We start from the raw sequence: 20,066 nt of genomic DNA, 5'->3' as shown, positions 1-20,066 counted from the left end.
TCATTAATAAACACTCACACTTTACAATTTCACACAACTGTGGAAGAGGTTGGAACGAGATATTTGCTTCTGATCCTGTTGCTTAGTATTAAGGTAGGATGGAGAATATTTAAGTCAAGCATGCAAACTGATCAGACTAACGTTTGCGACACAGTTTACTTTTTGCGATGAAAAAGTCATGTCTTCGTTTTTTTGTGCTCTATATTGAAATGAGCTGACTTTTTGCAAATCAGCCCTAAAACTACTGCACTCTACATTCTCATTTGACTGAACGGATCGTGGGATCGTGTTACGTAACATCAATTTGACTCGACGTGCAACAAACAGACTGAACTAAAAGGATCTTGAAACGACAGTTTAAAATCATTCAAACTACTGAGCTTGGAAAAGACCGAGGCTGGATACACAGAAGTCTGACCCGACGCTTTATCGCTCTGTGACTGATAACATCAACGTAATCTACATGAGATAAGGCTACAGAGAATACTAAGGCCACTGATCTTTAAGCCCCGTGGTGCACGTCGCACTGTACTGTACCGATAAACAAGCAGAGCAGTGTTGGCCCTTTAAAACCTTTCGCGGCAATAAAACTGATAAGAAAGGAACAGCTTTTTCTTAACTGTGCTCTTCGTTTATCAGCTTATCACGAGTCGTAACTGGAGGCTGTGACCTGTGTTTGAGCTGTGAGCTTTTGTAGGAAGTAGGTGAAAGGGAAGCAGGTAGATACAAGGGTATACACAGACTATGTAAATGCTTGTATGAGCTCTCGTTGTTCGTGGAACTCGTATATAATGCCTGTATTGTATATAACCATGTTTCCCTATAACAACCCAACAGGTCAACTTATTAAAACAATCTGGTTCTTTATTTTCTTATCATGTGAAATGGATATTTTTAGCCATTCGAGCCTCTTGGCAGGCAGTGACAACAAACATATTCATTCCCCTCAGATAATTTTATCTCACCAACATTTTTTGAGTTTTTAAATTTTTATTTGCCCAGCTGCAAACTTGGAAATAACAGGAAGAGCAAGGCACCCTATTCCACAGTGTGATTTTAAAATGATTCATCAAAGCGCCACAGTTATACGCACAAAGACACATGTTAGCAGCAGACTTCATTATAACACACTGAAGTCGGCTTGCAAATGATGAAGTTTAAATCCTCTGGGTGGAGAATGTTGTGTATCTTGGCACAGCGATGGTGTTTGGTCCCCTTTACAACTTCTGAGAGAACACAGGGGCATGCACTTGCACACACTTGCACACACACACACTCAGACTGGACTCTATCTCCCTGTAGTAGGTTACCAGCTGATGCTTCCATGTAGACACGCGCTCCAAGGAACCAGATCTCCGGCACGTTCAGAAGTAGTGTGTTTCCCCCGGCAGTGTGTCACTGGGCCAAGCAGATGTGAAGACCACATGGCAGAGGGAGGGTGAAGTTGGAGAGGAACTTTGATGTTCTTTTCCTGGCACGAGTTGAAATGACGAGAATTTAAAGATTCTATTTGTTTTCTATTTGACGAGCTAAGGTGATGAGGATGAAGGAGATTTTATCATTTTTTCTCCATCAGGGAAGATGCACAGCTCTGTAAAATTTGTCATGAACCGCAAACAACATGCTGCACAACGTCTTTTCTCAGCAGGCTCTGCTTTTTTTGTTTGTTTTTTTTTTACACACAAACAGAAGTTTAAGAAGAAGAACAAAGTTCAGAAAGTGCATCATTCCCCAGAGACAATGGTTTGACACCCAGTCGAGTTCTTGTTAACCTGTGGTGTTTTTTTGCCCCTCTATATTCCCACAACCACAGTGTCCGTTAAGATGAATACCATATAACTGCTGGAGCGTGATTATGTGACTTGAGATGGTCTGCATCAAGGATTTCTCAGAATTGTTTCATTCTTTTTAAATTAAAAATCAGAGGTACAGTGAGTCATAGTTTGTCTTTCCCATTGGGCACGTCCATTAAATACTGGCCAAGCAGCCAAGCTGTAAATGTCAAAGGTGTTTCCTGAGAAACGGTGCTTTATGGTACTCGTTTTCAGCCAGCAGAGATGCCAGGGTTAGAAAGGAAGCAAAGAGGAAGTGTAGTGTTTATGCCAATAAGTAAAGAGGAGGGGCAGCAGCACAAATTATTAGATAAGGATCTGTAACAATAAGCTGGTATTCTATCATTTATAATAAACCGCTCCTGGGAGTAAATCAATTTAGAAGAAATATGTATTACTGACTGCAGGATGTCTGCGTTGTTTCACACGCGAAGCAACTTCCTGTTTCTGTGCACATTATGATTCATATCCACAACCTTAGCTGTAGTTTTGCTTTGACATACTCTGAGTCCTGCTGCAGCTCTTTATAGGCCACCATCACAATATAAATGAGCTCCCTGTATAGTACAGTCAGACTAAAACAACAGGCAGCATCACTTACACATTATATCTCACTGACTTGCTCTTTGGTTCTAATGGTGAGCTTTTTAAAAACAACCAACTTTCATGTTTTAGAATCATAAAAGTTTTGTAGGCCCTCGGCTCAGACACACGTGCTTTATTGAAACGTGACTGAGCAAAAATATGCAGCAGATTAGGCTCGTCCAAAGAAATTCCCAGTCTTCAATGAATAACTAAACTGTTTTCTTTCCATTCTTCTGAATTTTTTGATGGAAATTTCTCGACAAGCAATTCGTGCACCTCTGTGTGGAATCAGAAATATTTTAGCTTAATGTGACAAAAGTTTCACCTTGCAAAGAGCTTATGACTCGAGGTATTGGCTGTTTTTTTCTGCAATTAATTTTTTAGCACAGTGTCAGGCTTACAAAGACCTGTGCACCTTGCCCCTGCTATTGCTAATAAACTCATCGGGTGCTTTTTTCAACCTCTTTTTAACATAAATCAGCCAGTTACATTAGGCATGTAAACATGACTAAGATGTTCCACTCAAGTTCAAACAGAGCATCAATATGTGGAAGAAAGGTGATGTAAGTGATGCTGAATGTGGCTGTTGGTGTGAGTGTTTTGGAAACTGCTGAGCCATCTCTGGGGTTTACAGAGAACTGACCGAAAAGGGGCAGCATGGCGGCGGCAAAGGTGCTAACTACCGTGGTTTGAATGTACTGATTCAACTCATCCTGTGTGGAGTTTGCATATTCTCCCCATGCACTCATCTTAACCATGATATGCAGAAGAGCAACTCTGAACACGCAACATATTGAACGTTGAAGCAAAAGGCCACACCTGGTGCCACGCCCAACAGGTAAAAACAGGAAGCTGAGGCTACCAAACCTGAAACAACAGAAGACTGGAAAAACAATGCCTGTTCTTATGTTGATGATGTAATGCTGTATTCTCTCATACCATCACCATCATCAAAAAACCACAGCCTGCCTGTGTGTTGACCACGTCCATGCCCTTTATGACCACATAAAGGGCATGGACCATTTTCTTATGTCTGCTTCCATCTCAATACGGATCTCAAACACAGTAGAGTGCCTTGTTGAATCTATGCCACAAACAATTAAGAAAAAAGGGGGGGGGGGGGGTTCAACCTAGTGCTAGCAATGTGTACCTAATACAATTGAGTGTTCAGTTTACTGCAATTAAACTGAACTGCTGATTTTTAACTACAAATCTGTGGGTCAGAGTAAAGCATTACTGCTGCAGATGCTACATAACCAGTTTGTGGCAACATGAGAACACTGAGAATGTGTGCCAAGGGAATAAAAGAAGCTATTGATCTCAAGCATCCGTGTTTTGAAGCCTCACCCTACATGGAGGTTATTCAAGGCTCAGTGTATACAGTGACAGGTCACTGCTCAGTTTGAGACTAAAGGCTCATTTCTTTTTGGTTAAAGTTTAGTTGTGAGAATAATTTGTGAAGAACGTCTATCCAGGGAGGTGAACGCGCTTTTTGAAATGGTTGAAAGCAGTACTGTTTTTCCACATGTCTGGAGAGGATTTTTAATTTTGTCTTTACTCTCAGGTCGCGTTTCATTTGCTGGTACCCGTTTTGCTTTTAAACCGGCATTAAGACAAATTCTGCACGGATCACTGAGTTGGAATCACCGCGCTCCTTCTCCCAGCTGTCATCATGTCCTTGGAGTTATTTTAATGGCAATGAAGGGTGGGTGTGTGTGTGTGTGTGTGAGTGAGTGAGAGAGAGAGAGAGAGCACTGTTTTTAAATCGAGAAGGTCAGAGAAAGACAGAGGCGTTAGAGGGAAGAGGAAGGCTAATCAATATCTCCTCTACTTAAACTCTTACTCCCAGACTAATCGCAGTCCAGTGGTGACTGTCATTTCTAATTAGTGTAAAGCCTCTCTGCTTTATTCACCTCTCTCCCTGCCTTAACGTGGAAAATGATGGGTTGATCTTTCGCTGTACAATATACACAGCAGGCTCAAGTATTCAGGAACACAGTCATGGTCCTGCAGTTCTTCAGTCATGACAGACATTAACTTTGGTTGGATTTAAAGGACATCCACATTGCTTTATTATGCAAAATATAAAATACAGTCATCAGACGATCTGATGACTGTATTTCTCTGAAAGTAGCTCCTGAGTTTTGGTTACTTCTTAGAGCATCTTCCAAAAAAAAAAAAAAAAAAAAAAAAAAAAAAAAAAAAAAAAAAAACTTATCACTTTACTTGACCTGGTTTGGGATTAGCACCAAACAAGGAGCGACTGGCTTCTACAGGGGGGTCCGGCTCGCTTTTGGAACAACCCTCAAGTGGCCACTTGAGGAACTGCACCCGTGGGGTGTCATCACTTTAAGGACGAAAACACCGGGTGGATTTACCAGAAGGCAGAGGATCAAAGTAACAATGAACAAAGCTTTCCATGCAGTTTTCCTTGCGGTTTGTCTTATTATGCACATGGGAACATTTTAGGAAGTACCAGCCTTTAGATGGGGAAACACCGAGCCTCCTGGTTTCTACAGCTTAGTTCCTTGTTCTTAATGTCAGTCAGCACATTAAACAGGTATAGTTAAGCTTGGTCGACAGTCAAGTGTAAAAGCCAGAAACAGTGATGGTCGTGCCACAAATTTACAGACAATTCAGGGTTGTTGTTGTTTTTTTTTTTAAAAACAAACTTTATTAATACTTTCTGTTAAAGCACAATATATAAAAAAAGGGTTTAATTCCAAGTCGTTTAACAGAGCATAGTGGCATTTGCTTCAGAAAACAGAAACAAATCGCTACTTGTACAATGTGAAAAATAAAAGTCCTTCTCCTTCAGTGACTGAGCTTAGCTGGGTCAGCATTGACAAAAAGATTCATCTTCCTAGCAGAAACTCTGGAAAGCTGGCATTATTATAATAATAATAATAATAATAATAATAATAATAATAATAATAATAATAATAATAATCACATTGCTGCTACATTAAGGCCAAAGCCCAGGCATATTTGAGGAAACCTTCCTTGGTAAAGTGACAAATGGTGTAAATGCGTTTTTCCTCATCTTTTTAATATTCTTTGAAATTAAATAAAACTGAAAATGAAAAGCTTGGCAAGCAAGTATTGCACATACAGATGTCCCAGTACCCTAAAAATACCGAAACTCACTAGCACATCCGAGAGAGGAAGTTTATAGGTGAGGTTTTCAGAGGAAGCAGCTGCTGTTCAACAAATGCCAATTCTTTTTGGATACAACCGTTCTGTGTCTGCCAAGAGTCACTTTAGTGTTTAAGTTTATCTCCCTGTCCAGACAAGAGATAAACTCGTGAAGATTGAGCGGTCTATGAAAGTAATCGAGTGGAGTGTCAGTAAGATTCAGTTCTGATCACGAGACGAAGACTGTGGTAGTCTTTCTACAGTTTGTGCGATGCGTGCCAAACTCAGGAGCAGTATGCTGCAAAACCTCTAAATACCTCCTCATTGGCATTAAAAAAACAAAACAAATGTACATTAAGAAAAAAATAACTGCATTTCAAGCCATTACATAAAAGTTTTAAAATGTCAAAGCTTCAAAAATAATTATTAAAAAACAAAAACACCCTCAATTAAATACAGTTTTTAGCCAGTCTAGGAGGGCTAGGAGCTACTCACGATGGAGCATTCAACCAAAATACAAGTTCAAAAGCATAATTGTGTATCAGGTCAACTGATGCAATAATTTAATTCACAATAAGAGCCTAATCTTAATAAAAATGATACTGTGGCAGGGCATAATGATATTTTAAAAAATAAAATAGACAATGTTTGGACAGAATGACACACAAAGAGCAAAAAGGAAGGAAAAAAAATACTAATGAACCTGTGACAAACTGAACATCATCAAAAACAAAGAATCAGTGTAGTTTAAGTGCGGAGATCTTTAAATATGCTCAGGAGTTTCTATTTTTGGTCATTTCTGAAGTTCAGTCAGGGACAGAAAAAGGAAAAAAAAGCTGATGAAAAAGCAAATGTTCCTCCTTTTGTATGAAATCTGTCTGTTATAACTTCAAAGTGTTCACGGTGGAGTTCTTGGTGGTGCCGTCTTTATGTGTGGTAGAGCTTGTGTTCATACTCTGTGGTGGAGCAGGTGTGAGGAGAGGCCGTGTCTCTGTGGATGGGCGCGGGAATATTGCTGCGGTGCTGGTGGTTGTCCGTCAACGTCAGGTTCAGGAGGCTGGTGCAAGTGGGCAGGTAGACGTGCTGCACGTGCTCCACCTCCGATCGACACACGGGACACAACTGGGGGGGAATTGAGGAAGAAAAGCATTTAAAATACGTCTGTTTATAAGAGGGGAAACAAGAAAACTGCACCACTTTCACAAACACGTAGGCCTCGTGATTTCAATGTGCAACTTTGATCGTGCTGCAGTGAGGGCAACACAAACTTCACCACAAAACTAAACTGAACTGTGATTCTTTCCAAAGAAGTAAACGTTTCCTTTTGCCTTAAAGTTTCAGAGTGATTCACACATCTATTAGTTGGGTCACGTTTCCCCATTTGAATTAATAGAAGAGAGATTTGCCTGGCTGACATAATCCCTTCATAAGGGCACACTCACACACACACCATCTGCTTCCACAAGATGGGCCACATTTAGCTGATTAAGTGTGGGGGACAATCAGGTTAGCAGAGTGTAAAGCAAGGCTTTGGATGTTGTTTAAAGGACCATAAAAAAAAAAAAAAAAAAAAAGAGATAAGAATCTGGAGCTAAAATAATTAAAGGCTTTTGGTGAAACTCAAAACTCAACGTAGGAGGGGGAAACTGTTTGATTTTCAAGCAAAAGTCACTTTTAAGGAGTCATTTGTAAGCACATGTGACTGTGGAGGAATCCTCACCTGAAGCTGATTTGCACAGGTCTGGCAGCACACCATATGGCCGCAGGGGCAGAATGCAGCATCTATCTCCTCCTCGCAGCAGAGCATGCACAGCAGAGCCTCTCTGAGCTTCTGCAGACGTTCCTGCAGGGCGCGGCTTTGCTGGCAGCTGCCACAGTCCAGCCCCTTGTCCTGCTCGCCGTCCCTGCTTGGGGAGCGTGAAGGGGAGTAGCGATCCCTGCTTTCAGAGCGGGAAATCAGGTCCACCACGCCAGAGTTGTAGAGCGCTCGCCGAGCGTGGTCGTACACTTCCTTGGCGGTACGTCGGATGTCAAAAACGTACTTTTTGCCCAGGTTGATGTTTTCGTTGAGGAAGAGTGAGGCGAGGTGGCCTTTGAAGTCTCTGCTGTACTGCATCATCACTGCATTGGTAACTGTGTCACACCTGAAAATAATAAAAAAAAAAAAAAAAAGCATTAATACTACTGCCAACGAATTTGAGCTTTGATTTCAGTTTAAGATAATCAATACAAATTGTGACTTGCAACCATCCTGTTCCATTTACTACTAAAATACATTGAAATCTTGCTTTTAAGCAAGCAGGATGAAGATTTGTCTGCAGAGTTTTTAAAACAAAACAAACAAACAAACAAAAAAAAAAAAAACTATCCTGGAGCTGAAGGACAGGTCTGTCTTTGTATCATTGTGATTGAGAACAATTTCATAGCTCAGCCATTTAAACTGTCCCTGCTCACTGCAAAGAGAGTTTTGTGCGCACGCGCACACACTCTTTCATCGCTATTAAAAGCCATCTTGCCCAGTCTACACGTTCACTTTCATATTTACTTAAGCAGGTCAGGCAGGGACACTATGCTCTCCTAAAGAGAACAAAACAAGTTTTTACAGAGCACATTTTAGGTTCTGTTTTACTGCACCTCTCTAATAATTCACTAGTGTTAAGTGAAGGATAGTCCGCAATAAACAGACTAGTGAATGACTAACAACAAAGACTGCACACACACACACACACACACACACACACACACACACACACACACATAAAAACTTATTTCAATATTTAAACTCATCTGGGCTCACGACATTAGGCGAGCTGCAGACTTTGTCCTGTGATTTCTAACATTTGAGATGCAATAACTTACAGTGATGTTTTAAAGCTTTGAACCACTTCTCTTAAATGCAGCCACATAGCTGCAGTACATAGGCTTTGTGTACTATGTACGAGTCGCTGATCTGGGATTAAATATGGCTCTAACCCTCACCTGTAGAAAGCATGCGTCTCTGTGATGGCTCGGTACAGGCCGCTGGCTGCCCGGTTACTGATCAGCTTAAACAGAAGCACAACGCTGTCATTCGTGTCCTTGGTAACTGTCAGGTAGACACTTTTCCCCGACTGGGTGGCGATCTGGATGATTGGATAGCTTATCCTAAAATAAGTTAACAGGAAATTGTTAAATGCTGTCGCGTCCTGTATTATCAAACATGCAGTTATATTAGAAACAAGGTTATTACTATAGATGTCGGTCGTTGTACCTGTTGACCAAGCTGAAATCCTCCTTGCAAATAGCGATGCCTTCAGGACCAACTCCTATTGCCATCCTCTGACCGTCTGCGTCGCGAGCCCAGTGCCACTCCACGCCGTAATGCTCCAGAGAGGAGACCAGCTGCAGGGCCTGATACTCCACTGAGCCCTGGCTCAGGCCTTCTAGAGTTTTGTGTCTGGAAATGATACTGCAGGGGCAAAAAATAATGTTTTTAGTCAGTTGCAGAAAAGCACAAGAGTATATGTATTACCATACTGAGAGCTATAATATATATAAAGAGACATCAAATGTACGTGTCTGCATAAATAACAGACTGAGTGTAGGTGTAGCTATGAACAATGTTGGCTCAATATAACACACAAAGTTCAGTGTAGTAGGATTGGCAGAAGCTGCTTGATAAGTATACATTTTTTCTTAACAAGCAACGACCGGGGCCATTTGCACAACATGTGGGAAGAGAAGGGGAAGCCTTGTTTACACTTTCCCATCCACGCGTCACATTTCGTAACAGAACGCGATCCATGTTCTCAGACGTTAAAAACGCAGTAAAACCGTCGTCCTTGTTATATTTAACGAGAAAGTGTTAGGGATGTACAGTGGGAGGTTCTGTTAGTGAAACCCTGCGAGCACATGCTATCTGATCTCCCGTCAGCTTCTGTTTGCTGATCAGTGTGTGCATTAGCTCACAGCATACACCAACCATGTGGCTGTGCGTGATGTGTTCTTATCTGAGTCTTCAAGTCTTTCACTTGGAAAAGGAGAAAAAAAAAAACAAAAAAAACAAAAAAAAAAAAAACTGCTGCAATGTAGGGGAAAAGTGCAGTCTAGTTTAAAGAGTTCTGTTTAACTGTACTGCTTCCTTTTATGCTAAAGACAGCATTTTAATTTCTTAAGTTATTTTAATATTGATGACCATTAGCTGCCACATTATGCCATCTTTGGCTCGTTGCCATGCTCCATTATTTACTTTTCATCATGCCTCCTCGGCTGGACTCCTACCCCCCTCAAAAATAGCGCGGTGGCTTCAGTGACTTTCCAGTGGTACAGAGTGTCTTAGCAAGCATGTTTGTGGGCTATAAAAACTACAGTTGTCTCATAAACTAAGAAAACTTCACTAGAGGTAATGTTAGGCTGCAGCATAATTTATAACTTAGTACATCTTTCATGTGCAAATGTCCCATATTCACAAAGACATTTAATTCTCATGTTTGGCAAGTGCTGTACCTGTCGATGGTGGCGGGGCTGGGCTCTTCTCCACACAGCTCTGAATACCAGTACTGGGCTGTGTTTTGGTTGTAGTCGCCAAACTCTGCTTGTGCCAGGAGTGCACTCAGCTCCTCTGCTTGTTCCGAGCCCATACGCAGGTGACCGTTATGGAGGTCCTCCTTCACGTGCGTAAAGAAAATGTGTCTACAGGGCAGAAAAAGGAGAAATTTTCCACACTAAACTCAGCACTAGTGGAGATTTTATTTTATTTATTTATTTATTTATTTTTTTTAAATACTTTACCTAAATAACCAGTGGCTTAAAAAAATAAAAAACAAACAGAGGGATTAATTTATTACTTTTGACATAGTCATGCAGAACCAACTTCCATGTGTTATACTCAAGTCACCCAGACACATGTCAGAGCAGGTGGTCATTGCAAAGCTTAAATCCCATCACAGACTGCAACTGTTTGTGTGTGCAGCAGAAGGAAAAACCACTTGGCTCGTACTCAGCGGTTACAACCACTCTCTCCGTTTCTACAACTTCCTCAAAAACATACACCACTAACTTCCTTTAAGTGTAATTTCACTGGAAACCCTAAAAGTAGAAGTTGAGAAACAAAGTTAAAGATGCAAACAACAGCTCTCTAATGTCATGCGCATTTAGACTTCGCAGCTCGATGGGAAACTGAACGTGCACTGCTTGGGGCTCTATTACGTGACTGCCGGCCAGGCTCTGTGTGTAATCCATGTCCATCTCTTGGGCTTCTTGCCAAAAATGTGATAAGCGGAGGGAGACCATCATCCGTCCATAAACAACATCAGCTGTTCTTACCGGCCTCGCAGCGCCGCCCTGTTGAGCCTTCCGCTCCACTCCTCCCCTGCAGCTGCGCCCGGGGCCACGCCTCCGCCACAGTGATATAGCCATTTAAACCCTAATTACGTCGTTACTCATGCTTGTGCCTAAAAACAAACCATTTCTGCTCTGAAATGTGGAAGTTTTACAGTGGGCAAATACAAGAACTGTTATTGTTTTGAGTTAATGTTTTAAAAGGGAACACACAGTTCTGGCGTGGTCAAGGAAAATAGCTCCATACTCCAAAAACACAAGTCTTGACATGTCTTGCTATTGTTTTGACCAAAAGATGTAAGGACTTTTCTTCCTTCTAGCAGCAGGAGACAATACGTCAACAGGAACACCCTAAGTGACTCAGTTCTTACATCATGAAAAAACTGAACGCAAGTAACCCAAACGATCCTTCCTCGATTCGACCTATATCAAAGTAACTATCTATAAACCTGCTCTGCAGCTTCCACCGGACAAACACCCTGATTGTCATCTTTAGTCCTCCAGTGCTCTACAAATAAAACTTAAAATGTACTTTTCTCTCTTCTCAGCATTTTTTTGGGAGCTCCATATTCCTGATGTAGACTTAAAGCATATTGTGCCTCAAATTGCTCGCTATTTCGACTAAAGCAAAACCTCCCTTGGGCCAAAGTTCCCTTTGAAGCATGATGCCAAGAGAGACATTTTCATTTGTGCAAATCAGGTCATACCGTGACTTCGGGATATTTGAGAAGCTTTACAAGGACATTTATGAGTCGAGTGGAGAAGAAGCACTCACCACACTCTTCATTATGTGTGTACAAAGCCTTTGTTTTGATTATGTGGAAAACGCATCTACTTGAGAAGCCCTATGGGAACTACAGAAGACATGGATGTGGCGTTTCCTCTGTCATCTCAGGGGAGCAGGAGGAGCCCACACAGAATATGCACATGTAGTGCATCAGCTTTGCAATGCAAAAAACAGACACCTCCTCCAACACACATTCGCAGTGCTTCCAGCAGCAAAAAGCAGCTGTGGGGCACACAAACAGTCAAGTCTACACCATCCCAGATAAAGCCAGACTGTAACAACGAAACCCCGCAGCTGACTAGCCTCAGGCATAACAAACACTGCTTTGATATGGTGTTAAACATCCCATTCCCTCCAGCACGCGCACACACAAACACTGCAATCTATTGTGTCAAGCCCAGCAGGCGTCATGTGACGGCGAGCTGCTCGTTAGCTACCTGCCTGACGCAAACAATAGGACCGACTTGACGGAGAGGTTACTACAGGTTGCCGTAAAGGGTTACCATAGGGCAAGCTGCAGAGGTTACTCTAGTTTAAGTGGGGACTGCCAAGATGTACATTGCTGCCATGAACGGCAATTAAAATTTCAAAAGTGCCCTTCAGCACGAGTGCGGACCTGTTGGCCATCGCAGCGCCGATAAGATAAGACAAGACAAAGAGGAGACGTACCCAAAACTTTTACCTAAACATTGCTCGACTTGTGTCAGTGTGCCATGAGATGCACTCTTGGGCCTTCCCTTTGGCTGCAGGGTAAGACACCAAACTTGTGTTACTCCAGTGTTGTGGGCAGCCAGATATGTGTAAACAGGTGTGCGTGCTTTGCTGAGCTCAGGCTAAAATAACTATGGAAGAAAAATCTTGAAGAGGTAACTAGAGATCACTGCTAGTCGTTCCTGTCTGACGAGCCTGAGTCAGAGGTAACAAATATGCACTCCACTGAACACCACAAAAACAACTCGGCACACAACTGCTTCATGTGCACGCGTCCTGCTGTTGTGCTTTTAAACACTGGATTTGAACAGCAACACCACACAGTCACAAATTTAACCTGGTAAAAGCAAGTTTTATCACTTTTGCCCCAGTTAGTTACAAGGCAAGGACTTCCTGACCTCTTTGTTAAATAAAGAGCTTTTCAGACAGCTGTGCTAGGATCCGGCAGTCTCAGCACCTGTCAAGATCCTTCCTATTAGACAAGCAAGAGCCCATAAATTCACAATAACCCAACATGGGAGTTGAGCTTGATTTGCTGATGTGGTCTTGATCCAATTCAGGCAGACTTCCTTAAATTTACTGTGCAGCTTCCTTTTGGAAACACTGAGAAAGAAAGGAAGGATTTGTGACTCAGTATGTCTGGACGCATAAAAATAAAATGGTGTTAAGTCTTTTACAAATCCTTCAGGGTTACGCGCCTTTTATAACGGCAACAAAAGACAACAGAAATGGACAAATAAACCCCCCCCTCAGGCCCAAGCAAATTGGTTTCCAAGCAGATGATAAAGAATCTAGTCACTGTGACCCCCCTTTGAGTGACCGGAGAGCCATTTATCAGCAGCTAGACAGCTCTCTGAGCCACCGTGTCAAGGAGCAATGCATGATACTATCCGGATACGTTTGCACAATCATCATTACTGAAGAAAGTACTTCTAGAGCTGCAGCCATCATCTCAGCATTTGTTTTGTTCTCTAGGCTGATCCCAACTAGCGTGCACACATGCAGACTGAATGCCAGGAAATGTGCACAAAGTCTCGTGGCCTACTTCTACTGTATTACTTTGTATACACCCCATTGCTTTGTCTTTTAATGGAGAAAACCCATAAACAAAGGCTTAAAAGGGTTACTCATTTACCGTCATAACACATGTCAGTGCCAAGAGAGCACAGGTGAAATGAAATCTCCTGAAAACAGCGCTTGTGGATGTTGTGGAGATCGTCGTGTGAAGGGCTGTGCAAGAGTTTGAATACTTGATTGCCTAACTGGAATAATTCAATTAAAGCAGGCCTGGGCCCTGAGAACGAATATTTCAAAATAGGTCACCGGCCAAAGAGCAGAGCTAAGAGGGATGAAGATAAATTTTTCAGCTGATTTATTCTGCTCCGTCTTTGAACCATTTGAAAACACTGAAATATCCCTAAAGGAATTGTCCCCCCTCCAGCAACTCAGTGAGAACCTTTAATTATTATTTTTTTCTAAATACATTTGCTCTGAAGAAGAAAACAGAACTTTTCAAAGTCAACTAAACTTTCCAGTATGTTCCACCCATCTATAAAAACCATTTCATCTTTTTTTTTTGTGCCGTGACCAACCACCAAGCTGAATGTCAACCGGTTCATTTCACAGGAGAACAAAACATCCCCGCAAACTGAAACCTAACACCTCCGCCTGCACTTCTTTCAGCCAATCACTACTAGAGTTTCCGACCTCATCGGTTGGACTCTCAACAATGCGGTTTGTAAGTTAGTCAAATAACACCCTGCCAGAAGCAATGTGTCGAGAGGTTACTAGCAGTCAGTGAACTATAGTTACCTCTGCTCATCCTCTCTGAAGCTGTGGGCGGTTTGATCGCATAGTTTGATGCACAGTTGCGCAGCATTAATGCCAAGCGCTAAATAAAACTTGCTTTTGAACTGACAAGTTGGACTGAAAGCCGACACTGTATTAAAACAAAGCCGCTGCTTGTCTGCAACACTTCTTGGGTTTCAAGCAACTGGCTGGTAAAATATTGCCATTACTGCCCAGCATCAAGTTCAGGCACCATAAAAATATAAAAACTGTCATGTTGTGGCTTCAAAAGAACCACGGCAAGGTTACTCAAGTGCACAACAAACAGACGGTAAGAAATTTATACAGAAGCTGGAGGAGAAGAATTACTGATTGTAGAGCTTGAAGATAAAACAACACTCGAAGACCCACAGGCATCATATGTGATCTTTGGCTTAATCGTCTGTGTAGCATGTCACAACGACCTGAAAACGATAATAGAGTGTGACCTGCATAAATTGTTTTTGTAGAACAGTCACTCTAAGAGGCCGTGTATGAACTTTGTCAAACATGGCTCGTTCTGCATAGTCCTTATCTGCAATTGTGCGTTATAGAAACAAAACTGATCTGCTGAGAATACAAAAAATAAAAAAAAAAAAAAAAAAAAAAAAAAAAAATGCAGTCAAGTTGAGCTTTGTCTTCACACACACAGCCCAGCAATGGCTCGACTCTGGCTATGTACGTGTAGGCCCACAGCAGGTTTTTTAAAAAAAAAAAAAAAAAAAAAAAAACAAAAAAAAAAACAACCCAACAAAAAACTTCCCCACCATGCACAGGAGTATAAAGTAAAAGTCTGTGACAAAAATTCCAATTTGATTTTATCTACAGCCACCGTGGGTAGACAATATTCAGGATTATGCAAGAAAGATGGTGCACGGTAAGAGAAATGACAAGCAGTGAAGAGTCTTTAAAGTTAAAGCCAAATATTTTTAGTCTACAATCGTTTCCAGTCCTGTGATTCATCACAGAGGAGACCGTTTAGGCAAAACTGTTTAGGGTTTGTCCGTGTCTTTTCTACTTGTGTCACCATCCTGAACAACAGTGATTCAAATAAACATTTTATTCAAAAGCCATAATCAATTAAAATAATTCTCCTTTAAATAAAACTCACTTGGAGTTTGATTTGGATTGATGTTAAACAAAGGCTTAAACCAGAGGAGGCACACGGGTTAACAACCAGGACCTCTGATACAGCCTGTGCTAATAGCTGTGCCTTCTGGGGCCATCTAGTTTTTTTTGGTTTTTTTTACTGCCTGACCAGAATGCTAAACAGGAGTGCTAATGAAGGGGAAAACATTCACATATTTAAACTATAAACGCCCTTTAGCAAGTAGCGTTTAATGATGCAGATAACAGACGGTTGTTGAGGCCCTTCTGTCAGCATCCTTTAACCAATAAAAGCAGCATTATTCCAGTAACAGGTCAGTTGATGCTGGATGTTTTATAGAACTTATGGAACGAAGAACTTTTACGAACAGAAGAAAAATACATAAATAAAAACAAACAAGCTGATAGAGAGATGGAAAGAAGCCACCCCAAGTCAATTTTATACACAGTAGCATAAACTGTTCTAGGCAAGCTATATTAAACAAGTCTGCAAAAGAAAAGCAAACAGATCAAAAAGTAAATGAGGTTTTAGAAGCATGATCTGGGACACTTTTATCGCAGATGCAAGCTGAATTTAAGCCCCGCAATACAGTCACACTGCATACCCTCTTAAATACTATGAATTCAGGTTTAGAGTCTGAATGTCACGTTTATCTACCAAAGATTAAAATGAATTGGCAGAATGTGCCCAAACAGTCGGCTGCATCTGAGCATTAAGGCTTCTTTTAATGCTCACATGCAGGGTTAACACTTGTGACCTGCTAGGCTTAAAGCAGCAGCAAAGTGCGCAGCAGCTTATATAAGCAGCTCTGCAGGTTCATCAGGTTATGTAAGGGCTATAAAGGCCTATAAGGGGACAGTGACAAGGCTATCCTCCAAGCTCTGCATGGAATATTTACTCAAGTTCGCACACACTTGCTACTTATTGCTCAACTGAACACAAGAGGGGGGAAAAAAAAGCAGCAGAAGATACTCAGATGGGTACACAAATGCCCTCAAAATAATTATTGGATGTTCTGCTGCAGTGGAAAGGGCCTGTAGGTGTGTGACTAACAAAAATGTTTTTTTAAAAAGTGGACTGTAGAAGATGGCTTTGTGTCATGAGGCGTGTCATGACAGCATGTGTGCATTCAGAGCAACTTTCAGGAAGTCGTGTAGCTTAACTAGGTCAAAGGTGACAGAACAAGAAAAGGGAAGCTAGTCTGTCTAAGTACCATTTGCTTAAATTTTGAATTTATTTTCTACAAAGCAAAAAAAACCAACCCAAAAAACAAACAAAAAACCCTCCAAAACCCATCTTTCAGGAAAACGATGCATGACATTAATCATCTGTGCATTGTAGCTACACAATAAGCTAAAACTGGTCCTTTTGCCTTTCTTTACAAGTACAAAAAAATAAATCAATTGGTGTAGAAGGTCCTTGCATGCCACTCTTTTGTAGACTGTTCACTGACAAAGATGGCGTTAAATGCACCCACACGAGATAAAAATCAAGAAAAAAAAAAAAATGATGCGAGTCTTTCATAGAAATGCCACCACTCTAAATGCACTAAAAGGATTTTCTGAGCCACGTGCGATTGTCCTCAAAATGCTGCTGCTGTAACATCAACAGCTTGGCCTTCTCTCTAAAAACTGATGCCAGTGTTTGCACGCTCAACCCTCATATTATATCACATCTGAGCAGACGGACGGCATGAAGGCTGAGCCAAAATTAAACACCTAACCTCACAGCGTGGTGAAGTGTGACATGTGCGAGTATTTATTAGCAGCGACCCACCTGACCTTACCTGCAATTTAAAATCTTTATCTCACTTCTTTTCACCGCCCACCCCCCACGTCTTGACCAAACACCAGCCATCTGCTGATAACTCCTGCTAATCTACTGGAGGTCAGCGCACAGGCAGCCAAGTGTCCTCCGTGCCCTTAGCCCCCCTGACTGTCCTTTCACTTTCTTCTTCAAAAGGTTGCCAAATATGGGCTACAGCGGAGTGGAATAGGAAGACGGAGGGAGAAGAGCCAGAAAGAGAGGAAATAGGAGTGGGCACAGTTTAATCGCCCAACTGCAGCACATGAAGAAACAGTAGAAATCCCCTCTTTTTACATTTGATAGAGCACAGTGAAGGGAGAAGGAAGAGAGTCGGAGCAGTAGGTGAACCGGAGAACAACAGGGACAGTTTAGCTTGATAAATAGTTCTAGTGGAATGCTGCAGTTCAAGTGCTTCCTTGATTCATATCCATGGTATCAAACACTCATCACATCGCCCGGGGTGAACATAACATCGACTCCATCAAAACAAGTTTTTGGGACTCGTTTCAAAGGCTGAAAATTCACTTTCCATTTATAACTTCACAGTCTGTGGGCAGGGGACTACCGAGTCAGACAAGCCTGGGATTGTTACTTGTTGTTGTTGTTTTTTTTTTTGTTTTTTTTTCTTTTAAACTAGTCTACCAGAGAAGGGCACATGTTAAAACTACATGTCAACTCACTGTAGCAGCAGTTTTTCTTGCCATCGCCTAATGACCAATAAAGCACAGAAAGTGAACAAGAGTTATCCAGAACTTCAGCTGCAACTGTTATTCTAATTGACGGCATATTCTCGCAAGGGTAAGCACCCCTTACACAAGCTTTTCCCCAAACCGCATCTGCAGAAAAAGCAGAAAACGGGAAGGCTTTTGTTCACACGAAAAATGGCCACGGCCAATTGAAACAAAAAGATATTTCGAGTTGAATGGGAGCAGTGACGAGAGGTCCTGGCTGTCACACAGAGGGTCCCTGGGGGTAGGCTCAGAGCAGCACACAGCACCAGAGCTGCTGGATCATATTTCCTGCCTGGCGCTTCACCAAAATGACCTATAGTAACCCCGGAAGGACTGGGGAAGAGGTTACTATAGGGCATTTTCACTTTGTTGGAAACAGTGATCAGATTATGCTCTGGGAACTCGCCAATGGTGGCTTTGTTTTGTTTCCCCAAACACGTGCTCCTCATTAAAGTCATGAAAAAGAAAATTGATGTCATTTCTTCGACCCGTTTTAGAGGGGATGACGAACACATTTACACACTCAAAACAATAAGAGGAAGTAGTTCAGAGTTATAGCTGTTCTAAGGCCTATGAGCAAATTTCCTTGCACACGGTGTCTTTACAGCGTGCAAACTTTCAAAAGTACCTCGTCTGCTCCTGCAGAATCAGATGGGGCTCCACGAAGAACTTGACCCGCAGCCTGAGCCGACAGGGTGTCAAATTATCCATCTGCTGGCTGATGCGGTTCCTCAGATTCAGCCACAGGTTTTCTCCTTTGCTGCCTGTGAACTGCAGCCCAAAGTAGTCTACTTCGATTATGCCCAACTTTCTGCAAACCTGAAGAAAGACAAAACAAGCGGGGGTCACAAAAAACAGACGAAGTGAGGCGTGAAGCTTTTCACCACAGGACAGTGACAGATGGTGAAGAGCTCCTTTAAAGAGGCAATCGATAACTTTTCTTGTCATGTGGAAAGTGACGAGAACCAACTGAGTAAAGTCCCACTGGACTTTTTTTTTTTTTCCAATTTTTTACAAGGAAATTCACCAGTACTGCTGTTACTGCAGATATGCCAACACACAAACCCCCATCAATATTCTGAAGCTCACGAAGTGAACTTGGAGCCCCTCCCGGGGTACAGGGGCTCATCAAGCCCGCAATCCCACGCTCCTCCGGCGGCAGCAACCATGGGTTTATTACATAACTGCTGCTGAAAGTCTGCACAGGGAGCCAGGAGGCTGAGATAAAACTCGTTCTGTGCATATTAAATAGATTAACATCATAATGAGGAGGGGAAATGGCAATCAAAGGAAATAACAGTTACTACTGTGTCCATGTTGAGTTCGGGGTGGTGGTGGGTAGAGATGTGAAAAGCTAAGTTTCATCTTGAGAGGCGGCAGGATGACCTGGAGTAACCTGCACAAAGCCATCTGCCTCTGACTAAGCGAAGGAGCCTGAAGTGGCAGTCGGCAGCTTCCCAGCAACCTAACAAAACTTTTCTCTACGTGTTTCAGCTCCGTGTCTTTTTGACAGAAGTGGCACTTTAGAGGGTTTGTATTATTAAAATAAAAGAATAACGAAAAAAGAAGAAGAAGAAAAGGACACGAAAGAAGAAAGAGTTGACCTTTTTTCTGCACTTGGCGCTCAGAACATTGTTTCCTCAGTCCTAGTTTGCTACAAGCAACAAAGCAGGTGACAGTTTTGTTGTAGCTTAAAGCTGAAGCTCAATGAAGCTGTGGCGAATTAATTAATTCAAGAAATAAAAACAAATAAAATCTTCTAATCGTGCAGAAACTCGGCTCTTCAGTCTTATTCACCACATATAGTCGTCTCATAAATAAGCGCGACACATTAGAGGCGAAGTTGACTGAAACATAAGAAAATATTTTTCGGACGACCCGAGCCGTGCTGGCTCACCGACGGACATACGGCGACGTTATTTTCACATTAAGACACAAAGAAGAATAAAACGTGCAGCCCGTCTTTACCTTGTTGAGGCAATCTTCACCGTTCGCCTTCGCATCAACTTCCACTTCCATCACCACCGAATCCGGACGAGTAACGTGGCAGAGCATTTTGGCTGTTTTGTTTCTGAAAATCTTTGGTGTGCCACTCTTTAAAACACTCTACCAACTCTCGAGCCTTCGCTTAAAAAACACAACCCCTCTACATCAAGCCGTCATCACTTTCTTAGCCCTTTCACTCCGTTTGGTGTCCGCAGCCACCAGCTGTAGGGTATATCAAT

At 42.0% G+C, this 20,066-nt stretch overlaps 1 protein-coding gene across 1 annotated transcript; it reads right to left on the bottom strand.

Moving 5' to 3' along the window:
- Positions 1-5,065: 5,065 nt before the first annotated feature.
- Positions 5,066-20,030, bottom strand: mylipa (myosin regulatory light chain interacting protein a). Its single transcript, XM_040021367.1, has 7 exons — positions 19,810-20,030; positions 18,470-18,660; positions 10,038-10,223; positions 8,803-9,000; positions 8,532-8,696; positions 7,273-7,696; positions 5,066-6,674 (listed from the first exon to the last, which is right to left on the bottom strand). The coding sequence occupies exons 1-7, from the start codon at positions 19,894-19,896 to the stop codon at positions 6,480-6,482; spliced, it is 1,446 nt and encodes a 481-aa protein (XP_039877301.1). The 5' UTR covers positions 19,897-20,030; the 3' UTR covers positions 5,066-6,479.
- Positions 20,031-20,066: the final 36 nt, after the last annotated feature.

Source organism: Simochromis diagramma, unplaced genomic scaffold (assembly GCF_900408965.1).
Source record: "Simochromis diagramma unplaced genomic scaffold, fSimDia1.1 OVJJ01000753.1, whole genome shotgun sequence".
NCBI classification, from domain to species: Eukaryota; Metazoa; Chordata; class Actinopteri; order Cichliformes; family Cichlidae; genus Simochromis; species Simochromis diagramma.
Note: the sequence above shows the minus strand (reverse complement) of the source record. Positions and strands in the feature narration are given on the sequence as shown.